Below are 23,466 nucleotides of genomic sequence, written 5' to 3' on the forward strand. Positions count from 1 at the left end.
ACATGATGTGATGCTGCTGCAAGTAAGTTTTTCATTGCACCTGCGCATACATGTACGTGCATATGACAATAAACTCGACTTTGACTTTGTTGACAACTTGGAGTTTGGCCTTTGTGCAGGCTCAAGGACAGCTTCTATCCCACTGTTATAAGACTATTGAATGGTTCCCTTATGCAATGAGATGGACTCTTGACCTCACAAGCTACCTTGTTATGACCTTGCTACCTGCACTGCACTTCCTCTGTAGCTGTGACAGTTTACTCTGTATTCTGTTATCATTTTTACCCTGTACTACCTCAATGCACTGTGTAATAAATTGATCTGTATGAATGGTATGCAAGACTAGTTTTTCACTGTACTCGGTACGAGTGACAATAATAAACGAATACCAATACCAATGTACAAAGGCAAGCATCATCATCCTACATACAAAAGCAATAATACAGAAAGGAAATTCTGTGTTTGCTAGAAATCTGAAATATAATAAGAAAATGCTGGAAATATTTAGCAGTTTAGTTTCATTGGTTTGGATGCGATGTATAATCAAAAAGCAATGAAATCACAGCAAAGCAACATTGCTTTGCAACAGTAAAATATTATAATCCTTAATTAAAGCTAAACCATACAGAAACAACAGTTTTCAGCATTGGTTCAGTTATCGCCCAGCATTTGCTCTGTATGGACTTGTTTCTTGACAATGTTAACATTGTAGCCAAATTTATTTGTTGTGTCATGGCATCCTCACAGTTAGAACATCTTTTTGTTTAGCAACTGCACATTTTTCTGCCAATGGAATACAAAACCGTGTAATGTTTCATGTTGTTTCTTCCAGTTTAGGTTTGCTTCCTGCTATGAAATCATTCTGATGGTGTTTGGTGGCCTCTGTGCTCTGGTCCATGGAGCAGCCCAGCCAGCTGTGTTATTGGTGTTTGGTTTGTTGACAGACACATTCATTGCATACGACATAGAATTGCAAGAATTAAGTGACCCAGACAAAATCTGCATAAATAATACCATCACTTGGGCCAATGGGTCAGAATACCAAAATCAAAATAATGAGACGCTGTCCTGTGGGTAAGTTGATGCTTGGATTACATTTTATATTTATCTGGTTTTTGCCCTTTTTAGATTATTCAAAGGCATGCTGAGTGATTAGAGTCATTGAGCTCTACAGCATAGAAACAGGTCCTTCAGCCCAACTCATCCATGCTGACCTTGTTGCTTAACTGAGTTAGTCCCATTTGTCTGTGTTTGGTCCATATCCTTCTAAAACTTTCCTATCCATGTAATTGTCCTATCCTTTTAAATGTCATATTTGTACCTCTTTCTACCACTTCCTCTAGCAGCTGGTTCCATATACTCACTACCCTCTTGTGTGAAAAAGTTGCCCCTCAGATCCCTTTAAACCTATGCCCTTTAGTTCTGGACTCCTCTACTCCTGGGGAAAAGACTTTGGCTACTCACCTTATTTATGCCCCTCATGATTTTATAAACCTCTATAATGTCACCACTCAGCCTCCTACCCTCCAGGGAAAAAAGTTCCAGCCTATTCAGCTTCTCCTTATAACCTAAGCCCTCCCAACATCCTCATAAATCTTTTTTGCACCCTCTCCAGTTTAATGACATCCTTCTTAAAGCAGGGCGACCTGAACTGTACACAGTACCCTAAATGTGGCCTTAACCAATGTCTTGTACAGCTGTAACATGACATCCCAGCTCCTGTACTCAGTATTCTGACTGATGAAGGCAAGCATGCCAGATGTCTTCTTCACCACCCTGCCCACCTGTGTTGCTACATTCAACTAACTATGTACCTGCACCCCCGGGTCTCTGTTTTACAACACTCCCCAGGGCCTTACCATTTACTGTATAAGGCCTGCCCTGGTTTGTCTAACCAAAATGTAACATCTCATATTTATCTGAATGAGTATTAGATGGTACCAAGTCTGAGTTTGAAGAATGCTTATGGCTTCTCTTTCTATTCTCCTCCATCCCTTTTTTGACCAGAAACCTTGCCTTTGTTCCAAGTAAGCCCGTGCCATGTAATCACTGAACTGTCTTCTAAATCAAGTCTGTTTCATTGTCCTCTCATGTCTAGGAATGAATCCCCAGTCAATGTATTAAACTCCCTGTGCATTGTACCCTGCTTCTGAAATTGATTTCCATTGACTCCCAACATGCAGTGTGTCCTGTGTAGACCAAGGGACCTTATAGAATACAGCAAGACTGCTTCATAATAATTTTAACTGTCAGGGTCTTTGAAAGACATTAATTTGTACTCTGTAGATCAAGTGTGTGCCCTACTGGAATATGAGATGCTTGACAAGCACGTTAAGTGATGTAAAGATATGTGAAAGCCTGGCCCAAGCTAGCAATATATGTTGCTGCAGAATTTCCAAAATATTTGTTACAATTTCAACAAAAGAATAACTGAAGCCCAGTGAAATGTTGTAAAAGAGCTTACTCATACATTCCTTGATCTTTTAATGAAGTTGTGTATGTTTTTTGGGAGAACTCCATGGAATTCTTTTCTCAGGAAATACTCTGAGAGGTTGCATTTTGGGGTGGACGTATTTTGACTGAACTATCGGTTAAATGATAGATAAGATAAGATATCTTTATTAGTCACATATACATCGAAACACACAGTGAAATGCACCTTTGCGGAGAGTGTTCTGGGGGCAGCCCGCAAGTGTCGCCACGCTTCCGGCACCGAAGCGTGCCCACAACTTCCTAACCCATACGTCTTTGGAATGTGGGAGGAAACCAGAGCGCCCAGAGGAAACCCATGCAGACACGGGGAGATGCACAAACTCCTTACAGACAGCAGCCAGAATTGAACCCGGGTGACTGGCGCTGTAATAGCGTTACACTAACTGCTACACTAGGTTTAGGTCATCTTGCTACTTTCCTTAGAACGTGCCTCCTTCTGTCCTTGTCCTCCTACCTAGATTTAATCACCTTACCACTGACTCATAGAGAGATACATCATGAAAACAGGCCCTTCGGCCCATCAACTCCATGCCAACTATCAAGCCTCCATTTATCCTAAATGCTAATCCCATTTTATTCTCTCAACATTCTCATCAACTCCCCCAAATTCTACTATACACAAGGCACAATTTACAGCAGCCAATTAACCTCGTGACCTGCATGCCTTTGGGATTTGGGAGGAAACCGGAGCACCCAGAGGAAACCCACACAATCACAGGGAGAATGTGAAAATTCCACACAGATAGCACCTGAAGTCAGGATTGAACCTAGGTCTCTGGTACTGTGAAGCAGCAGCTTTACTAGCTGCACCACTATGCCACCAATGGAAGTCATACCTTCATCTGCCATGGCGCTGAAATCTGGAATACTCTCCTTTAATTTCTGTAACTCTCTATCTCTTTCCCCTCTCCTTTAGCACACAGCTTTAAACCTATTTCTTAACTAAATCTGTTGGCTATTGTCCTAATGTTTCCTTATATGGCTCAACATCAATGTGTTTTGTTCGATAATGCTACTATGATGTGCCTTGTGTAGACTATATGTTATGTGTGGTATTTAAGTGAAGGTGTTGTTACCATTGTTGGAGGTGCATGAATTGCTAAATAACCAATGAAAGCAGTCAGGGATCTCATTACCTATTTCTGGTAAGTTACCTGTGCATATGAAGAAATCCACCAGTCAGGTGGAAAGGACACAAAATCTGATCAAATTGTTAGTTTGGGGTGGGGGGGAGTGTGTACAGTGATCTTGGGGAATGCTGTAGATGATAAGGCAGCTTGGTTTTAAGGGTCAGAAAGAGCAGTAAACCATTCCTGACCTCTTAACAATTACTAATAATCCTGTTAGTTGTTTCAACAAGGGCCAAGGTTTAGGGCACTCAACCTCAACTACTATTTTTAAAGTCCATAGTTATAAAAATGTAGGAAGAGGTTATACTTGAATGGAAAATCAAAGACCCTCACTCACAGGTGAGGTATGTTCTAAGATGGCACTTCAATCAAAGTTGATGATTTACCAAATTATAGCAAATACAATAATTGTGAAACACATTTTATGCAAGTGTCCATTAAGTCATGTGTGACAGGATATTCTTACTAATCTTTAATTATATTAACTACTAGTAAGAGTAATGACATTAACTATTCATTAAAGTGTCAATATATTTTTGAGAAATATGACCTTTATTTGATCATAATTAATAATGAAAAATAGTTTTGCCAAAATTATATCATTAATGATACCAACATTATGATGCATGTCTTCTCAATAAAAGAAATATGAGTTCTATATCTTTTGCTGTTATCTTTTCAGGATCTTAGACATTGAAAAAGAAATGACCATGTTTGCTTTTTATTACATTGGAATAGGATTCGCTGTGTTATTGTTGGGTTACTTTCAAGTAAGTTATAACACTGAGTTACATTTTCAACTCATGATCAATTATTGAAACTTGAGAGATAAGATGTATATACATATAAGATATCTTTATTAGTCACATGTAGATGTTTTCATACTGCATTTAAATTGAAAATATTTCCTGTTGTGTAATAATAGTCAGTTATTAGAAATATGTAAAATGTCTTAAGCTTTCTGTTTAATCAGGACAGTAATGAGAACTCAGGCACATTTTGCTGTGCGAACAACAACTTTTCAACTACTGAGACCTAAATGTAAATGAGTATTCATTTAAATTTCCATTTCCAAATCTTGTACCAACAATAACTTATTAACATTTTAAAAGGTTGCTCTTTGCTAGTAACACCATTAAAAAAGCATTGCCTGATACTCAGTTATAGAAACATCTTTTCCACTTATTTTTGAATCAAAATTAATTAAGTCTCCTACTGGCATGGTCATATTGTTAACATTGCTGAGTTAATCCATTTGTTCTGAATGCACCGACCACTTTCTTACCATTATGCCACATCACCCTGCATATGCCTGCTTTCACCTCCTGGGTTATTGAGGAAGTTCGAATTGAATAGTTATTCCAAATAAAACTAGGGATTTCTTAGCCTGGGGAATGTCCTTTATATGGATATAAATTGGATAGTTCAGTTTAATTAATAAAAGAGCTGATTGATAAGATGCAACTTCAATAAATCAACTATGTTTGATAAAATATAAAACCAAAATGGTGAAATTATCTCTTTTCAGTGTTGGTAAATATATTTCTTTAATTTACTATTTTACAAGAATTCACAGTAAGAAGAGGAGGTTTAGATAGGTCAACTTATATATTTTTAGTTTTGTAGACTTAAATTTTAGATCTGCAGCCATCATTTCTGATCCGTTACATTGCAAGATAAAAACCTCACCCTGCTCAACCTATTATCCACTATAACTATGAAGAGGCAGGAAATTCTGGGACAGCTATACCAATGAAACTCTTGCTGGCCACAGAGCTAGGAAATTCAGAGCTAAAACACATTCCCCACTGGCAAGATGCTGAATGTCTAAGATACTTCAATTATAAATTGTAATTAATTGCTGCTTTCCAAATGATACCACAAAGAAGCTGTCACTGTGGGCCTCAAATATGTCAAAATATTATTCTGATCATCAACCTGCCTTCAGAGTAAAACGTTTTTAGCAGGTGACATTAGTCCCACCTCGTCTTATGAGCCTGGGAGAGGTAGAATTCAGTCTCTCTACCTCCCATAACTACAAAAGAATTGTTAATGACCTGATAAATAGTTTATCATTGTTAGTTTTTTAGACTTAATGCCTGCATCTTGTATTGGTATTGATATTGGTTTATTATTGTCACTTGTACCGTGGTACAGTGAAAAGCTTGTCTGACAAACCGATCGTACAGGTCAATTCATTACAAAGTGCAGTTACATTGAGTTAGTACAAAGTGCATTGATGTAGTACAGGTAAAAACAGTACCAGTACAGAGTAAAGTGTCGCAGCTACAGAGAAAGTGCAGTGCAATAAGGTGCAAGGTCACAACAAGGTAGATCGTGAGGTCATAGTCCATCTCATTGTATAAGGGAACTGTTCAATAGTCATCACAGTGGGGTAGAAGCTGTCCTTAAGTCTGGTGGTACGTGCCCTCAGGCACCTGTATCTTCTACCCGATGGAAGAGGAAAGAAGCTAGAATGTCCAGGGTGGGTGTGGTCTTTGATTGTGCTGGCTACTTCACCAAGACAACGAGAGGTAAAGACAAGAGTCCAAGGAAGGGAGGCTGGTGTCCATGATGCGCTTGGCTGTGTCCACAACTCTGCAGTTTCTTGCGGTCCTGGGCAGAGCAGTTGCCGTACCAAGCCGTGATACATCCAGATAGGATGCTTTCTATGGTGCATCTGTAAAAGTTGGTGAGAGTCAAAGGGGACAAAATAAATTTCTTTAGCCTCCTGAGAGACACTGTTGTGCTCTCTTGGCCGTGGCTTCTATGTGATTTGACCAGGACAGGCTGTTGGTCATGTTCACTCCCAGGAACTTGAAGCTCTCAACCCTCTCGTCCTCAGCACCATTGATGTAGACAGGTGTGTTTACACCGCCCCCTTTCCTGAAGTCAATGACCAGCTCTTTTGTTTTGTTGACATTGAGGGCAAGGTTGTTGTCATGACACCATGCCACTAAGCTCTCTATCTCCTTCCTGTACTCCAACTCATCGCTGTTTGAGATACGGCCTACAACGGTGGTATCATCTGCAAACTTGTAGATGAAGTTAGAGCAGAATCTGGCCACGCAGTCATGAGTATATAGAGAGTAGTGTAGAGGGCTAAGGACGCAGCCATTTGGGGCACCAGTGTTGAGAATAATCGTGTCGGAGGTATTGCTGCCTATCCTCACTGATTGCGATCTGTTTGTTAGAAAGTCAAGGATCCAGTTACAGGGGGAGGTGTTGAGTCCTAGGTCCCGGAGTTTGGTGACGCTTGCTTGGGATTATTGTATTTAAGGCAGAGCTGTAGTCAATAAACAATAGTCTCACGTAGGTGTCTTTACTGTCCAGATGCTCCAGAGCTGAGTGTAGGGCCAGGGAGATGGCATCCACTGTAGACCTGTTTCGGCGAAGGCGAATTGCAATGGGTCCAGGTTGTCTGGTAGGCTGGAGTTGATGCGAGCCATGACCAATCTTTCAAAGCACTTCATGATGGTTGGTGTCAGAGCCACTGTACTCACAAATGTCAGAGCCACTTGTACTCACAAATCATGATTAGGTTGACTGGACATCCAGCAGATTTCCATCTCTTCTTCTCCCTTAATCATAAATTAGCTTCACAAATGCAACTTTAGGGACTAATTTTAAATGTCTCCATTCATTACATATAGAAACACTTACACCTGAAACAGAGAGAGGAGACTTTTTTATGACTATTCTGGGAAAGATTAAATATTAATTGAATGTTGGGAAACAGTGTGCTAACTAATCCCTGACATCCATAAATTCACTTTGCCTGCATACTGGAAAGGTTGAAGAGAGCAGTGGTAATTATGAATGGACTTGTATAATTTTGTTTCATCTGCTTTTGCTAGATATGTTTCTGGGTCACAGCAGCTGCACGTCAGATTCAAAAAATCAGAAAAGCTTACTTTCGACAGATAATGAGGATGGAGATTGGTTGGTTTGACTGTAATTCTATTGGAGAATTGAACACAAGGATGTCAGAGTAAGCATGTTATCTTCATAAAACCATATCACCCTGGCTATAAAAGCAATTCCTTGCCTAGGTTCAATTAGGAATCCTGGGTAGGTTTGAGCCTCTGTTGCTCATCCTCCAGCATTTCCTTCTCCTCCCAACAACTTGTCCTGCCCCATCTCCCATATGATTATTCCCCCAGGTTTGGCCTACCTATTAATGCACATGCGTCCGGGAACAACAGATCTTTGCAGAAGCCCAGAGGTCAAGACAATACCCTCAGCACCTAGCACCCATTCCCTCTGGAAGTTAGCAAATTTAAGAATTCTAAGAAACATCAAATTGTAGAATCATAGTACTTCCCGGCAACTAAATTGCAAGTAGGAGATGATCCTCTTAAGTAATGCCATTAAGGGTTCTTAGTTGTTGCCAAATACATTCATCCATGCAAAGTTAGGAGAGGGTATTAGCTAGAGTGTGATCTCCAACTTATCGGTGTCAGTGTCAGATTATAACCTGCCAGTTTTACAAGCATGAACGGTACATGCCCCTACATTCAATATGGCAGGCAGCGTGACTTGTGCCATGTACGTGCAGGTGTGCACCAGCTGCCATTTTGGAACCTTTTGGCACATGTAATGTTTAAACAATGGCTGCTATGCAGTCAAATTTTGTAGTTAATTTCATAATCGCTCATAGATTTTGTCATGTCCCATCTTCCTTCTGTCTTTGCAGTAGGGTAATTGGTGTCCTTAATGCTACAGTTGATTTCTAATATTTTCACAGGGGAACTCTAACTTTTCTTACTGATTATAATACATACCAGATAACTCATTTGAACGAATTGAAATATTTTAGACATCAATATGCCCCGAGAATACGATTTCAGTTTAATTCTATTTACATTAGAGCACTGTTGCTGGATTATACATAGCATAAATGGTTTTTGAGCATTAATTAAGCTCCTAGTTTACTATGTTTTTGGCCTGGGAAAGAAAAAGGGTGGCAGTATTTCATATTCATTGTTCTCTAATCATAGCAATAATCTGATAACAGAATTGCAATGTTAAAAACATGTGTATTTGTTGATACAGATGTTCTTCTTCCCTTACAGTGACATTAATAAAATTAATGATGCTATCGCTGATCAAGTTGGGATTTTCATTCAACGTTTTTCAACTTTTGTCACTGGATTTCTCCTTGGATTTGTCAGTGGTTGGAAACTTACACTGGTTATCATTGCTGTCAGTCCTCTGATTGGTCTCGGAGCTGCTCTCATGGCATTGGTGAGGAAACAATTACATGTGCAAGGAGATATGATTAATGCCATGCCTGTGGAATCATCAAGCGCTTCAGATTACAACTACACGTCAGTACCCAGCTCACCAATTTTTAGTCTGAGTAAACAAGCCTCACTGACAGTGACCCAGCAAATTAAAAAAATGTTATGCAGTTCATTTGAACCTTGGCCTAGAAAATCTACCTCTTACCACAATGCTTTTGTGTGCTGCACATTACAATTTTAATAAAATAAATGAGTGTTAAGGAAAATCATGAACTTAGTTCAAGACCAAAATGTCCACTATTTTCTTTCTGAGTCTTCTGAGAGTTTGATGGGCTAATACAACTAGGTATACAGATCATTTGGTGGCATCCAACCCTATAAGATGGTCAATTGGTATTCATTTATTATTGTCACTTGTACCAAGGTACAGTGAAAAACTTGTCTTGCATACCGATTACACAGTTCATTACACAGTGCAGTTACATTGGGTTAGTACAGAGACATTTGATGTAATACAGGTAAAAACAATAACACTACAGAGTAAAGTGTCACAGCTACAGAGAAAGTGCAGTGCAATAAGGTGCAAGGTCACAACAAGGTAAATCGTGAGGTCAGAGTCCATCTCATTGCATAAGGGAACTGTCTAATAGTCTCATCACAGTGGGGTAGAAGCTGTCCTTAAGTCTGGTGGTACGTGCCCTCAGGCTCCTGTATCTTCTACCTGATGGAAGAGGAGAGAAGAGAGAATGTCTCGGGTGGGTGGGGTCTTTGATTATGCTGGCTGCTTCACCAAGGCAGCAAGAGGTACACTTACACTTACATGAAGATCATTCTTGTTTCTTCACAACACAAATGAGGCTTGTTTTGGCATTAGTTAAAGGTGCCCTGCCTAAGCAGATCCCAGACCATTGAAACTGGTGCTGGGAACCTACCTCACATGGCTTCCCTTTAACTTATATAAATATACCTCATCATTACCCAACAATCCCCAGACCACCACCTTCAACCCTTGACCATAGGCCCAATAGGCCCCACCATCACCACCACCTGATTGCTTTACTTGCTTATCACTTTAGCTGCTAAATTAACTCATCGTACAACCTTCCAAATTCAGAATCAGGTTTATTATCACTGACTTGTATGTCATGAAATTTGTTGCTTTGCGGCAGCACAGTACAAAGACATAAAATTACTATAAATTACAAAATAAATAAATAGTGCAAAAAAAGGAATAACAAAGTAGTGCTCATGGACCTCTCAGAAAACAGATGGCAGAGGGGAAGAAGCCGGAAAACAAATAAATCACTTTATTTAAATAAATCACAAATAAACCCTTTTAGCCCTGTTCTTCTGCTGAAACTGTGATATAGCCCCCAGTTGTGTCCTAACTGAAAGTAGGTATAACAATGGTCCTGCAGAAGTAAAGTATAATTTCCTCCCCTTTATATTCTAGCGTCCTTGAAATAAAGACCAACATTTTTCCAATCCTTGAAATAAAAAGACCAAGTTTATGTCCAGACCAGTTAACACATTTTAAGGAATTGATCAGCCATTAAGTATGAATGCTTCCAATTAGTTTGATCATTTTCTGCACCTGTCCATCAATATTTGCTCATTTGTGTCCTTGGAATCCTTTAACTCTTCCCCAGTTTCAAGCTGACATTAAATTGACAGGTCTACATCTTCCTAGTTTCTTCCTCCCTCTCATCTTCAATAATTGCGTATGTTATCACAAATAGAATTTGTTGAAAGTGATTGAAAAATGTTAATGATTTTTCTGAAGGTTTCTGTGCAACTTTGCTAATTTTCTGGACATTCTGTGCAGTTGCTAAAGTATCACATTTGCAAAATTGCTTTCACTGAAACAATAGCTGAACTTTTTGCACTGTTGTTCCAGTAGAACAAAAAATACTGTGTATGAAGCCCGAAGCTAAATATATTTAATTAAGGAGTAAAAGGGATTAAGAATTTGGGTCCACTTCATATCAAATTGATACAGCATTTTAAAACACTTCAATATTATTTAAGTGCAGCATCTATTTCTATGCATAGCCTTTGAATATTGGCTACAGGGAAAATAATTGAAATACAAAAATAATGTTTGATATAACTTTATTACAGGCTGTCTCAAAACTGACTGGTCTTGGATTAAAAGCTTATGCTAAAGCTGGTGCTGTAGCAGATGAAGTGCTTTCGTCCATAAGAACAGTGGCTGCATTCAGTGGTGAGAGGAAAGAGGTGGAAAGGTCAGTTACCATGATAAGGCTGGCTATTGCCTATCAATTCAGCTATAAATAAACAAGATATAAAGTGAAGAAGCATGTAGGATCTAAAGATTGGAACATGGTTGTAATTGGCATCAGTCCCAATTATATAAAAGATTTAAATATGCAAACATAAAAAGAGTAAGGAATGACAAAATGTCTTTTGGTCTACCACTTGTTTCTGAGATTTTGTTGTGCATGTTAGGAAATATAAATAAGTTCCATAAAATAAAATAATTTGCCAGGAAAAATATAATTCAGTTATTTTGAGTCCCTTGAAAATGTGCTAATTAAAGATCATCATCACTCTCCTACATGATTGACAACAGAAAGTCTCTCTTGTATATCTGACAAAATAGAGATATAAGGTACTAATAGGGCAAACCATTACCTAGTTATACTTCGTGTAACACTTATTGTTACTAAATTTTTATACAGATATGACAAAAACTTGGTCTTTGCTCAACGCTGGGGCATTAGGAAAGGGATGATCATGGGATTTTTCACGGGCTACGTATGGATGATAATCTTCTGCTGCTATGCTCTAGCATTCTGGTATGGATCTCAGTTGGTTATAGAACAGAATGAATATACTCCTGGAGGTCTTTTACAGGTATGCATATAGCAAATTTTTGATTATAAACTTATATTTAATAAAGTGATAGTAAATACAAAAGAAAATTTTAGACTTGAGTATGAGTCCAACAAATCTTCAAACAGGCATTATGCTTAAGTCACCTGATTTTAGTTTTATATGGTTTTTTACTTTCATATTCCTTGAATAACGTTAAAAGTAGTTAGTATCTTATTAATTTAGATAATCATTTGAGGTGGACCATGGTATTACAATATTTTAATCGACTCCATAAATATTTCTGATTTGAAAATCATGAATTCATTTGTGGGTTACTTCAAATTCAGGTTGCAATCTGTCACATTCAGTCTCCCTGAAATGGTGCTGAAAATTTCCAGGTGATCAGGGTACACAGATAGAACAAATATTAGTTAACTTGAGAATGCAAATCAAGGTCTAAACATCTATTATATTGGACTCTGCTCCTAACATCAGCCAGAGGGAGTACATATTACAGACATTCTGATCAGATTTTGCAGTAGGCCATGGGTTAACCAGCATTCCTTCCAGGGACAGCTGAAGGTGATTCAGAAAAAAAATGTGTAATCTCTTTATTTTGCAGTGCAGAATATGTGACTTGGTGGCCTAGTGACAATATTGCAAGCTGCTACTGACCCAGGCTTACAGTTCTCTGGTTAACTTCCCCACAGGAATTAGCAATGGACCAGCTGGACATTAGAGCTGACCAAATTTTCTGGTGTCCCCATTCAAGACCCAAAAGACATCTGTAGATTGCTGCTTTTCCATAAATGAAGCGTGCGTTGCTATTTGCAGGGCATTTGGAATAATTTACAGCCAAGCCCATTTTATGCCAAATTCTGATACTACACTAATTTCCCTCTCAAGAATTTATGTTAATGCAATGTCTGGAATTCAAGATATTTTTGAAGTCATTACTGAGATATATTTCTCTATTTCTCAAATGATTATGTGTCAGGATGAGACTTAAAGTGAACTCAAAGTGGTTTTGCTTTATTTTAGGTGTTCCTGGGGGTCCTGGTAGCCGCTATGAATCTTGGTCAAGCTTCACCTTGTTTGGAAGCTTTTGCTTCTGGCCGTGGTGCTGCTGTAAAAATATTTGAAACTATAGACCAGGTGAGTTAAAGAAAACATTGAAGGTGCAATTCAAGACGCAGGAACCAACAGGAAAATGTAGTAAATGTTATGCTTCTTCATCTTAGAAACCTGAGATTGACTGCATGTCAGAGGAAGGATACAAGCTGCATAAAGTGAAAGGTGATATTGAATTCCACAATGTGACTTTCAATTATCCCTCCAGGCCAGAAGTAAAGGTACATGAATGCTCATCAAAAAATATTTTTATTTATTTAAAAATAACTTCAAAAAGCTTTGCAGGAGGTTTTGGCATTATTTTTATATTTCTGGATATAAAGAATGGATGTGACATGACAAGAAGCTGTTTGTAATATTACAATTTTATGCAGTTAGTGTCATAGAGCTATACAGCACAAAAACAGACCCTTTGGCCCAACTCGACCATGCCGACCAAGTTGCCTAACTGAGCTAGTCCCATTTGCCTGCATATGGCCCATATCCCTCAAAACATCTCCTGTCCATGTAACTGTCCAAATGCCTTTTAAATGTCCTAATTGCGCCCCCCTCTACCACTTCCTCTGGCAGCTTGTTCCATTTACCCACCAACCTTTGTTTGCAAATGGTTGCCCCTCATGTCTCTTAAATTTTACCCCTCTCAATTTAAACCTATGCCCTCTAGTTTTGGACTCCCCTACCCTGGGGAAAAGACTTTGGCTATTCACCTAATCTATGCCTTTCATGATTTTATAAACCTCTATAAGGTCACCCCTCAGCCTCCTAGTTTTTGAACATTATAAACCATAATGCATGATTTAAAAAAAGGGAACTCATGTTTAATATATTACCCAAACTATGTACCTTTAAAGGACTTAAAATGAGCTCCATTTGAGAAATTAAGCAAAGAGTAGTAAAAAAAATCACGAGTTCCTTCTAACCTGCTCCATGGAGTTGTGATATGTAATGCATCTCAATAGACTCTCCATCTACTTCAACTGGAGCCATGTAATTTCTAAGGAGAGTCTTCAAAAACAAATAAGGTCTCAAGACACATAAGAGAATCTGAAATGTTTCCTCTCCTGTCCCTTTACATAGTCAGACTAATGCAGGATACCAAATAAATACCCCACCACCCCTCTTTTGTCCACCTATCACTGCTCTGCTTTTCCCTCCCAAATACGTATTGGGCTTCCCCTTTTCCTATCTTCAGTCGTGAAGAAGGGTCCTGACCTGAAACATTGACTGCCTTCTTTTCTCCACGGATGCTGCCTGGCCTGCTGATTTCCTCCAGCATCATAGTGTTTTTCATATCAAATAAATTCCCATTTATTTTATTGGACATCTATCTCTTGTAAGTGGTGATCTTTGCCCGAGAGTGAAACAGGTTCAGTTCCTTCTTAAAGGAATATTATGTTCAGCATTTTTTGTTCAACAGCTTCACTGTTCTTTGGGGAAATAACATTCAACTGTTATCATGGTTCTGCCATCATATAACATGTAAATGATCATCTGTTACTTATACTAAATTAGTTAGCTGCACTCCTGGTCACCTGATTCAGGCAGAAGTGAGGAGTTAATGAAACTGTAAAGTTCCCAGACAGTTCCCAGACCCATTTTACAACTCATTCTTTGTAGGTCGTTCTCAGGGAGACTTGCACTCCTCCTCCACTCACTCATTATTCCTACAGTTTTCTGCCACTCCTTGAACCCCTTAGAAAATCTGGCATTTCTCATGGGCATCTTTATTGCATTCTTGCAGAGGAGTGGCCTGTGAAAATAAGGAGAATATGCCAATAGGTTTGAGGAGCTTGCAATGATCTTCATGCATTCTCCATTGCCAGTGTCACTATAAAAGTGGATATTGCCTTCCTTATTTTTTGGCAATGGATCCTTTCAAAATGCCACAAGAAATCTCTGCTGTCCCCAAGTGGTCTAATGAAGATTGCAACCATTACAGGGACTGCATTCTTGTGCATTGTTTTCCAGGAGAAAAGCTGTTTTCTGCTCTTTTAGAAAATAGGAATTGGTAGTGGCTATTCACTCCCTCGAGCCTGTTCTTATTCTCAATGGTATTCTCCATATACCTGCCTTAGTTTCATCATGATTAAACCCTAAAAAAATGTAAATATAGAAACTACAGCAGTTCATGGCACATTAACCGGCCAAATACAATTTCTTCTGCTGGTAAATAGAATAATTTTCCAACAAGATCATTCAGAGAAAGTACTTCTAAAAGTCATCCTTCCTTTTCCTTCCCACTGAACTTCTCCCAGGCCATGCACTCGTTGTAACTTGTGTGGGCAAATGGCCTATTCCCAGCGACTGATATGATTCTCCAAGTCAGAAGTCCATTAGGGCACCTATGAAATTTCTAATTTTATTCAGAATCAGATTTATTGCTAGTGATATATGATGTGAAATGTATTGTTTTGCAGCAGCAGTACAGTGCAAAGACATAAATATCTATAAATTACAAAACTAAATAGTGCAAAAAAAGGAATAATGAGGTTGTGTTCATGGATCATTAAGAAATCTGATGGCAGAAGGGAAGAAGCTGTTCCTGAATCATTGAGGTTGAGTCTTCAGGCTCCTGTACCCCCTCCCTGATGGTAGTAATAGGAAGAGGGCATGTTCCGGATACTGAGAATCCTTAATGATGGATGCTGTCTTCTTGAGGCATCGCCTCTTGTAGATGTCCTTGATGGTGGGGAGGGTTGTGCCCATGATGAAGCTGGCTGAGTCTACAACACTCTGCAGCCTTTTCTGATCCTGTGCATTGGAGCCTCCATACCAGGCAGTGATGCAATCAGTCAGAATGCTCTCCACCGTACACCTATAGAAATTTGTAAGAATCTTTGGTGACATACCAAATCTCCTCAAACTCCTAACAAAGTAGAGCCACTGGCGTGCCTTCTTCATGATTGCATCAATGTGTTGGGTCCAGGTTAGATCCTCTGAGATGTTGACACCCAGGAACTTGAAGCTGCTCACCCTTTCCACTGCTGACCCCTCAATGAGGACTGGTGTGTGTACTTCGCACCTTTCTATGGCAATGATATTGTGCTTATCTCAATACTTTACTAAATTACAAATGAGGAAATATTCAATAGAGACACAATCATTGACGTTCTGTTTGTTGGAATAACTGTCTTATTTTACTCAAATATATTTTAAGTTGCCTTTAAGGGAGCTTTATCTGGTTGTCTCACGTTTACATTTCCCAGATTCTTGATCGACTTAGTATGGTTATTAAAGCAGGTGAAACAACAGCATTTGTTGGACCAAGTGGATCTGGTAAAAGCACAGCAGTGGAGCTAATTCAGAGATTCTATGATCCTAAACAAGGAATGGTATGTATTCAAATTGCTTTCAAAAATATAGGTAAATTATATAAATATAGATAAGGCCTGAAGGTGGATAAATCACCTGGACCAGATGCACTACACCCCAGTGTTCTGGATGAGGTAGCTGAAGAGAATGTGGAGGCATTAGTAGTGATATTTCAAGAATTACTGAAGTCAGGGAGGGTCCCAGAGGATTGGAAAATTGCAAATGTGACGCCACTTTTTAAGAAGGGAGGGAGGCAAAAGGCAAGAAATTATTGGCTGGTTAGCTAGACCTTGGTGGTTGGTAAGATTTTAGATTCCATTGTTGGAGATGAAATTTTGGAGTACTTGGAAGTAAATGATTAAATAGGACAAAGTCAGCACAGTTTCGTTAATGGGGAGATCTTGCCTGACAATTCTTTTAGAATTCTTTGAGGAGGTAACAAGCTGGTCAGACAAAGGAGAGTCAGTGGATGTTATTTACTTGGATTTTTGGCAAGACCTTTGACAAGGTGCTGCACACGAGGCTGATAAGCTGCTGACAAGATAAGAGCCCATGGAGTTAGAGGCAAGGTACTGGCATGGATAGAAGATTGGCTGATGGGCAGAAGTCAGAGAGTGGGCATAAAGGTGTCCTTTTCAGGATGGCTGCCGGTGACCAGTGGAGTTCTGCAGGGATCAGTGCTGGGACCAGAATTTTTTACTTCATATATTAATGATCTGGATTAAAGAATTGATGGCATTGTCGCCAAGTTTGCAGATGATATCAAGATAGGTGGAGGAACAGGTAATGTCATAGAGGCAGGGAGTCTGCAGAAGGGCTTGGACAGGTTGGGAGAGTGAGCAAAGAAGTGGCAGATGGAATACAACGTAGGGAAGTGTGGGGTTATGCACTTTGGTAGGAAGAATAAAGGTGTAGACTATTTTCTAAATGGGGAGAAAATTCAGAAGTCAGAAGTGCAAGGGGACTTGTGAGTCCTAGTTCAGGGTTCCCTCAAGGTTAACTTTCAGGATGAGTCAGTAGTAAGGAAGGCAAATGCAATGTTACCATTCATTTTGAGAGAAATAAAAGCAAGGATATACTGCTGAGGCTTTATAAGGCGTTGGTCAGACTGCATTTGGAATTTGTGAGCAATTTTGGGCCCCCTATCTAAGGAAGGATGTGCTGGCCCTGGAGACAGTCCAGAGGAGGTTCACAAGAATGATCCTAGGAATGAAAGGCTTAACATATGAGGAGCTTTCAATGTCTCTGGGCCTGTACTCAATGGAGTTCAGAAGTATGAGGGGGGGATCTCATTGAAACCTATTGGATACTGAAAGGCCTGGATAGAGTGGATGTGGAAGATGTTTCCATTAGTAGGACAGTCTAGGATCCGAGGGCACAGCCCCAAAATAAGGGATTCCCTTTAAAACTGCGATGAGGAGGAATTCTTCAGCCAGAGGGTGGTGAATCTGTGGAATTTGTTGCCACATAGGGCTGTGGAGGCCAAGTCATTGGGTGTATTTAAGGCAAAGATTGATAAGTTCTTGATTGGTAAAGGGGTTAAGGGTTACGGGGAGAAGGCAGGACAATGGGGTTGAAAAAAATCAGCCATGATTGAATGGTGGAGCAGACTCAATGGGCTGAATGGCCTAATTCTGCTCCTATATCTTGCGGTCTTATGGTCTGTGGTCTAAATGCAAATGATTCTCTAGCTTTAGTTAAAAAATAAACTTTAAATTTTGCTTAGAGACATGTTGTTTCATTTAAACTGCAACTGCATTATGGAGACACTGCTCCATCCACTGGAACAGCCAAGATCTCCCGGTAGCCAGCCACTTTAATTCCACTTCCCATTCCCACACTGACATGTCTGTCCATGGTCTCTTCTACTGCCAAACTGAGGCTAAACTCAGATTAGAGGAACAACACCTCGTATTCCATCTTGGTAGTCTCCAACCTGATGGCATTAATATCGATTTCTCTAACTTCCAGTAACCATGGTCCTGTTTTCCCCCCAAGACCTTTTGGTTTTCCCTTATTCCTCTGGCCCCTTTACCCTTTCTCTTTTTCTTTCCCCTCCCCTGCCCTGCCCTGCCCTGCCCTCATGACCTGCCCATCACTGCACTCTCCTCCCTCTGATTTCCCACCTCCTTCCCTTTATTCCATGGTCTGCTGTCCTCTCCTATCAGATTCCATCTTGTTCAGCCCTTTGCTTCTTCAACCAATCACCTCCAAGCTTCTCACATCATTCCCACTCCTCCCCACCCACCTACCTCTCCCCTCACCTGGATTCACCTGTCACCCACCAGCTTGTGCTCCTCCCCCTTCCCCCACCCTTTTATTCTGGCTTCTGCCCTTTTTTTCCAGTCCTGATGAAGAGTCTCAGCCCGAAACATTGACTGTTCATTTCCCTGCATAGATGCTGCCTGACCTGCTGAGTTCCTCCAGCATTCTGTGTGTGTTGCATCTGCATTATCACTCTTCCTGCTATGAATGGTCACCTTATATTCATGCCTGTAATATTCAGCAAATTTAAACATTATTTCTTTACTTCAGGTTATTAATATATTATTGAAGCTTTGGATTGGATTTAACATTGTGGTTGATTTCCCACTGGAAACATATTAATATATCAATTCCACCAAGTTTTCAAATTCTTCCAGAGATTTTTTTTTATTGGTTCCATAAGCAAAAGAAAAAAGATTTTTTGCATCAAACCAAAGGCCAAACACAGGAAGGAGCAAGCTAAGCCAATTATTGAATCCAATGTTGATATCACGTTTTTAAAAATATTGAACAGCCTCACCCAGATAAAAGATTAAGATTTTCTGGCAACTTAACTTGAGTAACATGTTTCATGTTTGCAACCATCATACATTTACTGTAAGTAAAACAAATACACATTGCCGGAAATCTCCATAAGAGACCTCTTTCCTCCCCTAATAAGTAATCGTTTACTCAACTGAGCATGGTTTTGTCATAAAAGCTTCATAAAGATGGCAGTCACTTTTTTCCTGTGAAGAACACAACATGCAGAAATGTCTGTGATTGCAATTGTTTGCAATACTGAGGGAGTACTGCATTGCCTACATTGAGACCTTGCCACCTACTTAGTTAAATGTAAAAGATGCTTTCCCACTTTTCACAAAAAAAGACAGAAAATGTCCCAGTGTTCTGGCTGACGTTCATCTCAGTAACAACAACACAATAATAATACTTAGCTGCCATTCATCTCAGCACTGTGGAGATCTTTCTGGACACAAATTGCTCAATATGCTTATATTAATAGCAGTAACTTTAAAGTAAATTTATTTTCTTCCCATTAAATTAAATTAATTGGCTATGAAATCCATTCGATTGCACCATGGAGGTGGGCAATGTAGTAGTGATGCATGTTATTTCTTTGTGAAAAACACAACAGTTAAATATCTGAGGAGAGGAAGGTGTTTTTATCTTATTTTGGTAAGAACATAAATTAGTTGTGCACCTATTAGAAAAATTGAATATTTAACATTTTGTGTATGTTTGTGATTCAGTTTAGGCCATCTCATATTCAATATAGTAGATATTACTAAAAATAATTTTGGTATTTTATACGTTGCATTTGAACTAATACCTCTACTGCAATAAGTTAATAATTTTAATATAAAATATAAATGTTCCTGATTTATTAAAGATAAAAGTGATTTCAGATGCTGGAATCTAGTACAAAAAACATTGAATACTAGAAAAATTCAACAGGTCAGGCAGCATCTGAGGAGGCTTACACCTTTTGCCTCCACAGATGCTGCTTGACCCGCTGAGTTCTTTCAGCATTCTTTTTTTTGTTTCTGATTTATTGCTTGTTGTGAATTTTCCTCTTTCTTGCAGGTCACTCTGGATGGTCATGATATCCGCTCTCTAAATATTCAGTGGCTGCGTTCTTTGATTGGGATTGTTGAACAGGAGCCTGTCTTGTTTGCCACGACCATCGAGGAGAATATTCGATATGGTCGAGACGGTTTGACAAAGGATGAGATTATCAGAGCAAGCCAAGGAAGCCAATGCTTATAATTTCATTATGGATCTGCCAGAGGTACCATTTATCATTTTGTTGCGTAACAAGACTAGGTATTATCCCCATAGCATGATACCTCTATGGAACAGGCTCCCAGACAAAGCAATTAAACCTGCCTTAATTAACTTCTTTAAGAGTGTTACAGGTACAATGATAGATAGAAATGATCAAACACTCTAACGAACATTATGAGCAAAAATAAAGAAGGTATATGGAAATAAAATTCTCCTTTAAAAGAATTACAAATCACTTTAACATCCAGTATTGCAAGACTGCTTCCATGAAACCACTTCACAGATCAGATTTGCAGGATGTTATCACTGCATCTACGTGATGCAGTCGGTAGACTGTTATACTAACTTCCTCCATAAGAGGGACACATTAGATCTCTGTTTGCAAATATCCTGCAAGCCGATGTTATTTGTGTGCAACAGTATATGTATGGCAATGCAGAAAGTGAAGAAAAAATATTTTTGTAATAATTTTAAACTGCTAATCATTTTAAACTGTACTTGGAGTATTGTGTGCAATTCTGGTCACCACACTATAGGAAGGAAGTGACTAAGCTAGAGTGGGTGCAGAAAAGGTTCATAAGGATGTTGCCTGGATTGGAGGGCTTGAGTTATAAAAGAGAGATTGGATAGGCTAGGTCTGCTTTCCCTGGAGAAGGGGATCCGGAGGGATGACATGATAGAGGTATATAAGACTATGAGAGGCATAGATAGAGTAGATAGCCAGTGCCCCTTTCTCATGGTAGAGAAAGGGATGTCTAAAACTAGATGGCATAAGTTTAAGATTAGAGAGAGATGGTTTAAAGGCGACCTGAGGGGTAAATCTTTCACACAAAGTGTAATCGGTATCTGGAATGAACTGCCAGAGGAGGTAGTGGAGGGAGGAGCAGTAAAAACATTTAAGAAGCATCTGGACAGGTACTTGAGGGATTGAGGAAAATGGAATTAATGCAGGCAAGTGGGATTAGTATTGATAAGCACAATGACCAACATAGATACGGTGGGCCAAAGGGCCTGCTTCTATGCCGTACAACTCTATAACTCTGTGACTATTTTTATTCAACTCCTTAATATGCTTTGCTAGGAGCGAAAGCTATCCTTCGTAATAGGTTCTTTGTCTTTTTTTCTAATAGTCAAGGTATTTTTGCAGTCTGAGAATCTTTGAATGGTGTGCAAAGATCCTGGTGTATTTAAATTTATATTTGTAATCTTCAAATTGAAGGAGCATGGAACATAGTCTTAGTGTTAAGCATTCTATTTCATTTGTTATACAAGGTATGTGTAATGTTTCTTCTGTTGTGGCTGAATGTTGCTGAATGCCAGTCCTAAAAGAGCAGTTGAATTGGAGCCTAGGTGAAAGAGGTGGAATTGGTAATGTACTAACTCACTGCATCTACCAGTCCCATTGATCTCCTTTTAGAATATAAGTAGAACAAGGAGTAGGCTACATAGCCTCACCAAGTCTCCTCCACCATTCAATAATTTCATGGCTGATCCTCTATCTCAAGTCCATGTTCCTTCCAGATCCCCAAAAATGCATTGATTATCTTGCTTCTCAAAATTATTCATCTCAATAATATACTCAGACTAAGCATCCACAGTCCCCTGAGGTAGAGAAGTCCAAAGTGCACAACCCTCTAAATAAATTTCTCTTCATCTTAAATGCCAAATCCTGAGACTACCACCATTTCTATACTTGATTAGATTTTCAGGTTGAAACCTTGCATCAAGTTTCAACCCGAAACATCAACAATTCCCTTCTCCCCCACAGATGCTGCTCAACCCATTACACCAACCCTTATATAATTAGCACAGTGAAAAGTCTCTCCTTCATGTGAGCCACGGCAGTGCAGTGTGCAGAGAAAACATGTAGATCATGGAGTGGTTACTAGGGAAAAAGATCCACAGTTGAATGAGAGAGGGTCAGGCTGCCAGGAGTTGGGACGGGATGGTTATTAGGACCTTCGGGCTGAATTAATCGGGATGAGGAAGGTCATGTTTGGATAGCAAAGGGTCAGGTTCACGATAGATTGATGTTGTGGTTGCAACCAGTGCGTGGATCAGGGGCATGGGGCAGAGCCACATGAAAGGTAAGTAACATGAAGGAAACCTACCTTAAAACAGGTTCCCAGTACGGGCTCTACAGGCTAGGACCTGCTCAGGTAAGTTTCTTTTAAGTCATTGTACCAAAGTAGACCTCAAAGCTGTGAAGGCCTGGTTCCACCTGAGGGATCCAGGCCACCAAGGGTCCACACATGCATGGAGGAGAACTGGGGAAGTAATTTCGAGCTGTACATTGCACATCATGAATACCACTTATTGCATCTGGATGTCATTGTGCATTAGTCTTGCAGGTGCATGGAAGATCTGGAAGGAAAATTGTGCACTGTAGAATGTGTGGTAATTTCCCAATTTTTCTTTCTAGGCATTTAATTTATAGGAATTATAATATTTAGTGGCTCTAAATGTTGCACCATATGATAGAATTTCAAGGTCATTATGCTTTGCTGTTCTCCCTAGTGATATGAGTAACCCCATTTGCTCATTCATATTGATCTTTTCCCAGAAATTTAACACTCTCGTAGGAAAAGGTGGAGGACAAATGAGTGGAGGACAAAAGCAACGTATTGCCATTGCTCGAGCTCTTGTGAGAAATCCAAAAATTCTGCTACTGGATATGGCAACATCAGCACTGGACAATGAGAGTGAGGCTATCGTTCAAAAAGCACTTGACAAGGTTTGTTTAATTGGAAAGGTTTGTTAATCAGATGATCTAAATCACAAAGACATGGCTATCTTTGATATTCCCTTCAGCTTTACAATTTCCCTGGGTCCTCCATTCTTGTGATTCTGGTCTTTGGTGCATTCTCACCCATTTTGTTTTCTTTTCAGTGTCTTGTATAATTTATGTGTAATTTATATTCTGTGTTGTCTGAACCTATGTGCCTGTGATGCCGCTACAAGCAAGGTTTTCATTGTACCTGTACCTCACCGTACTTGTACACATGACAATAAACTCAACTTGACTTGACTCCTCCCACCTGCATCCAATTCATCTTCTCACTGCGGATGAGTCTACAACCTTTTTGGCTCCGCACCCTAGATTTCTCTTCCTAAATCCATCTGTCTCAGTGCACATTGCTCGTTCAGGGAACCCATTGCTTTGACCAAATATTGCTTGCCTTTGTCCATTTCTTGACTTGGTATCCTTTTTTCTTTAAACCTTTGAGAAGTGCCTCAGGATATCTCTCCACTGTAATCCATTATGT

General features: G+C 39.5%; 1 protein-coding gene across 1 annotated transcript in view; it reads left to right on the forward strand.

The window, feature by feature from the left end:
• Positions 1-23,466, forward strand: part of LOC127576789 (bile salt export pump-like) — a 45,615-nt gene that overhangs the window by 7,205 nt on the left and 14,944 nt on the right. Inside the window, 12 exon segments of the mRNA XM_052027533.1 lie at positions 833-1,074; positions 4,306-4,393; positions 7,481-7,614; positions 8,699-8,870; positions 10,991-11,115; positions 11,572-11,746; positions 12,749-12,862; positions 12,949-13,059; positions 16,045-16,170; positions 20,000-20,158; positions 20,160-20,204; positions 22,764-22,934. Coding sequence (XP_051883493.1) covers positions 833-1,074; positions 4,306-4,393; positions 7,481-7,614; positions 8,699-8,870; positions 10,991-11,115; positions 11,572-11,746; positions 12,749-12,862; positions 12,949-13,059; positions 16,045-16,170; positions 20,000-20,158; positions 20,160-20,204; positions 22,764-22,934 — 1,662 coding nt within the window.

This window comes from Pristis pectinata, chromosome 1 (genome assembly GCF_009764475.1).
Source record: "Pristis pectinata isolate sPriPec2 chromosome 1, sPriPec2.1.pri, whole genome shotgun sequence".
Taxonomy (NCBI): domain Eukaryota; kingdom Metazoa; phylum Chordata; class Chondrichthyes; order Rhinopristiformes; family Pristidae; genus Pristis; species Pristis pectinata.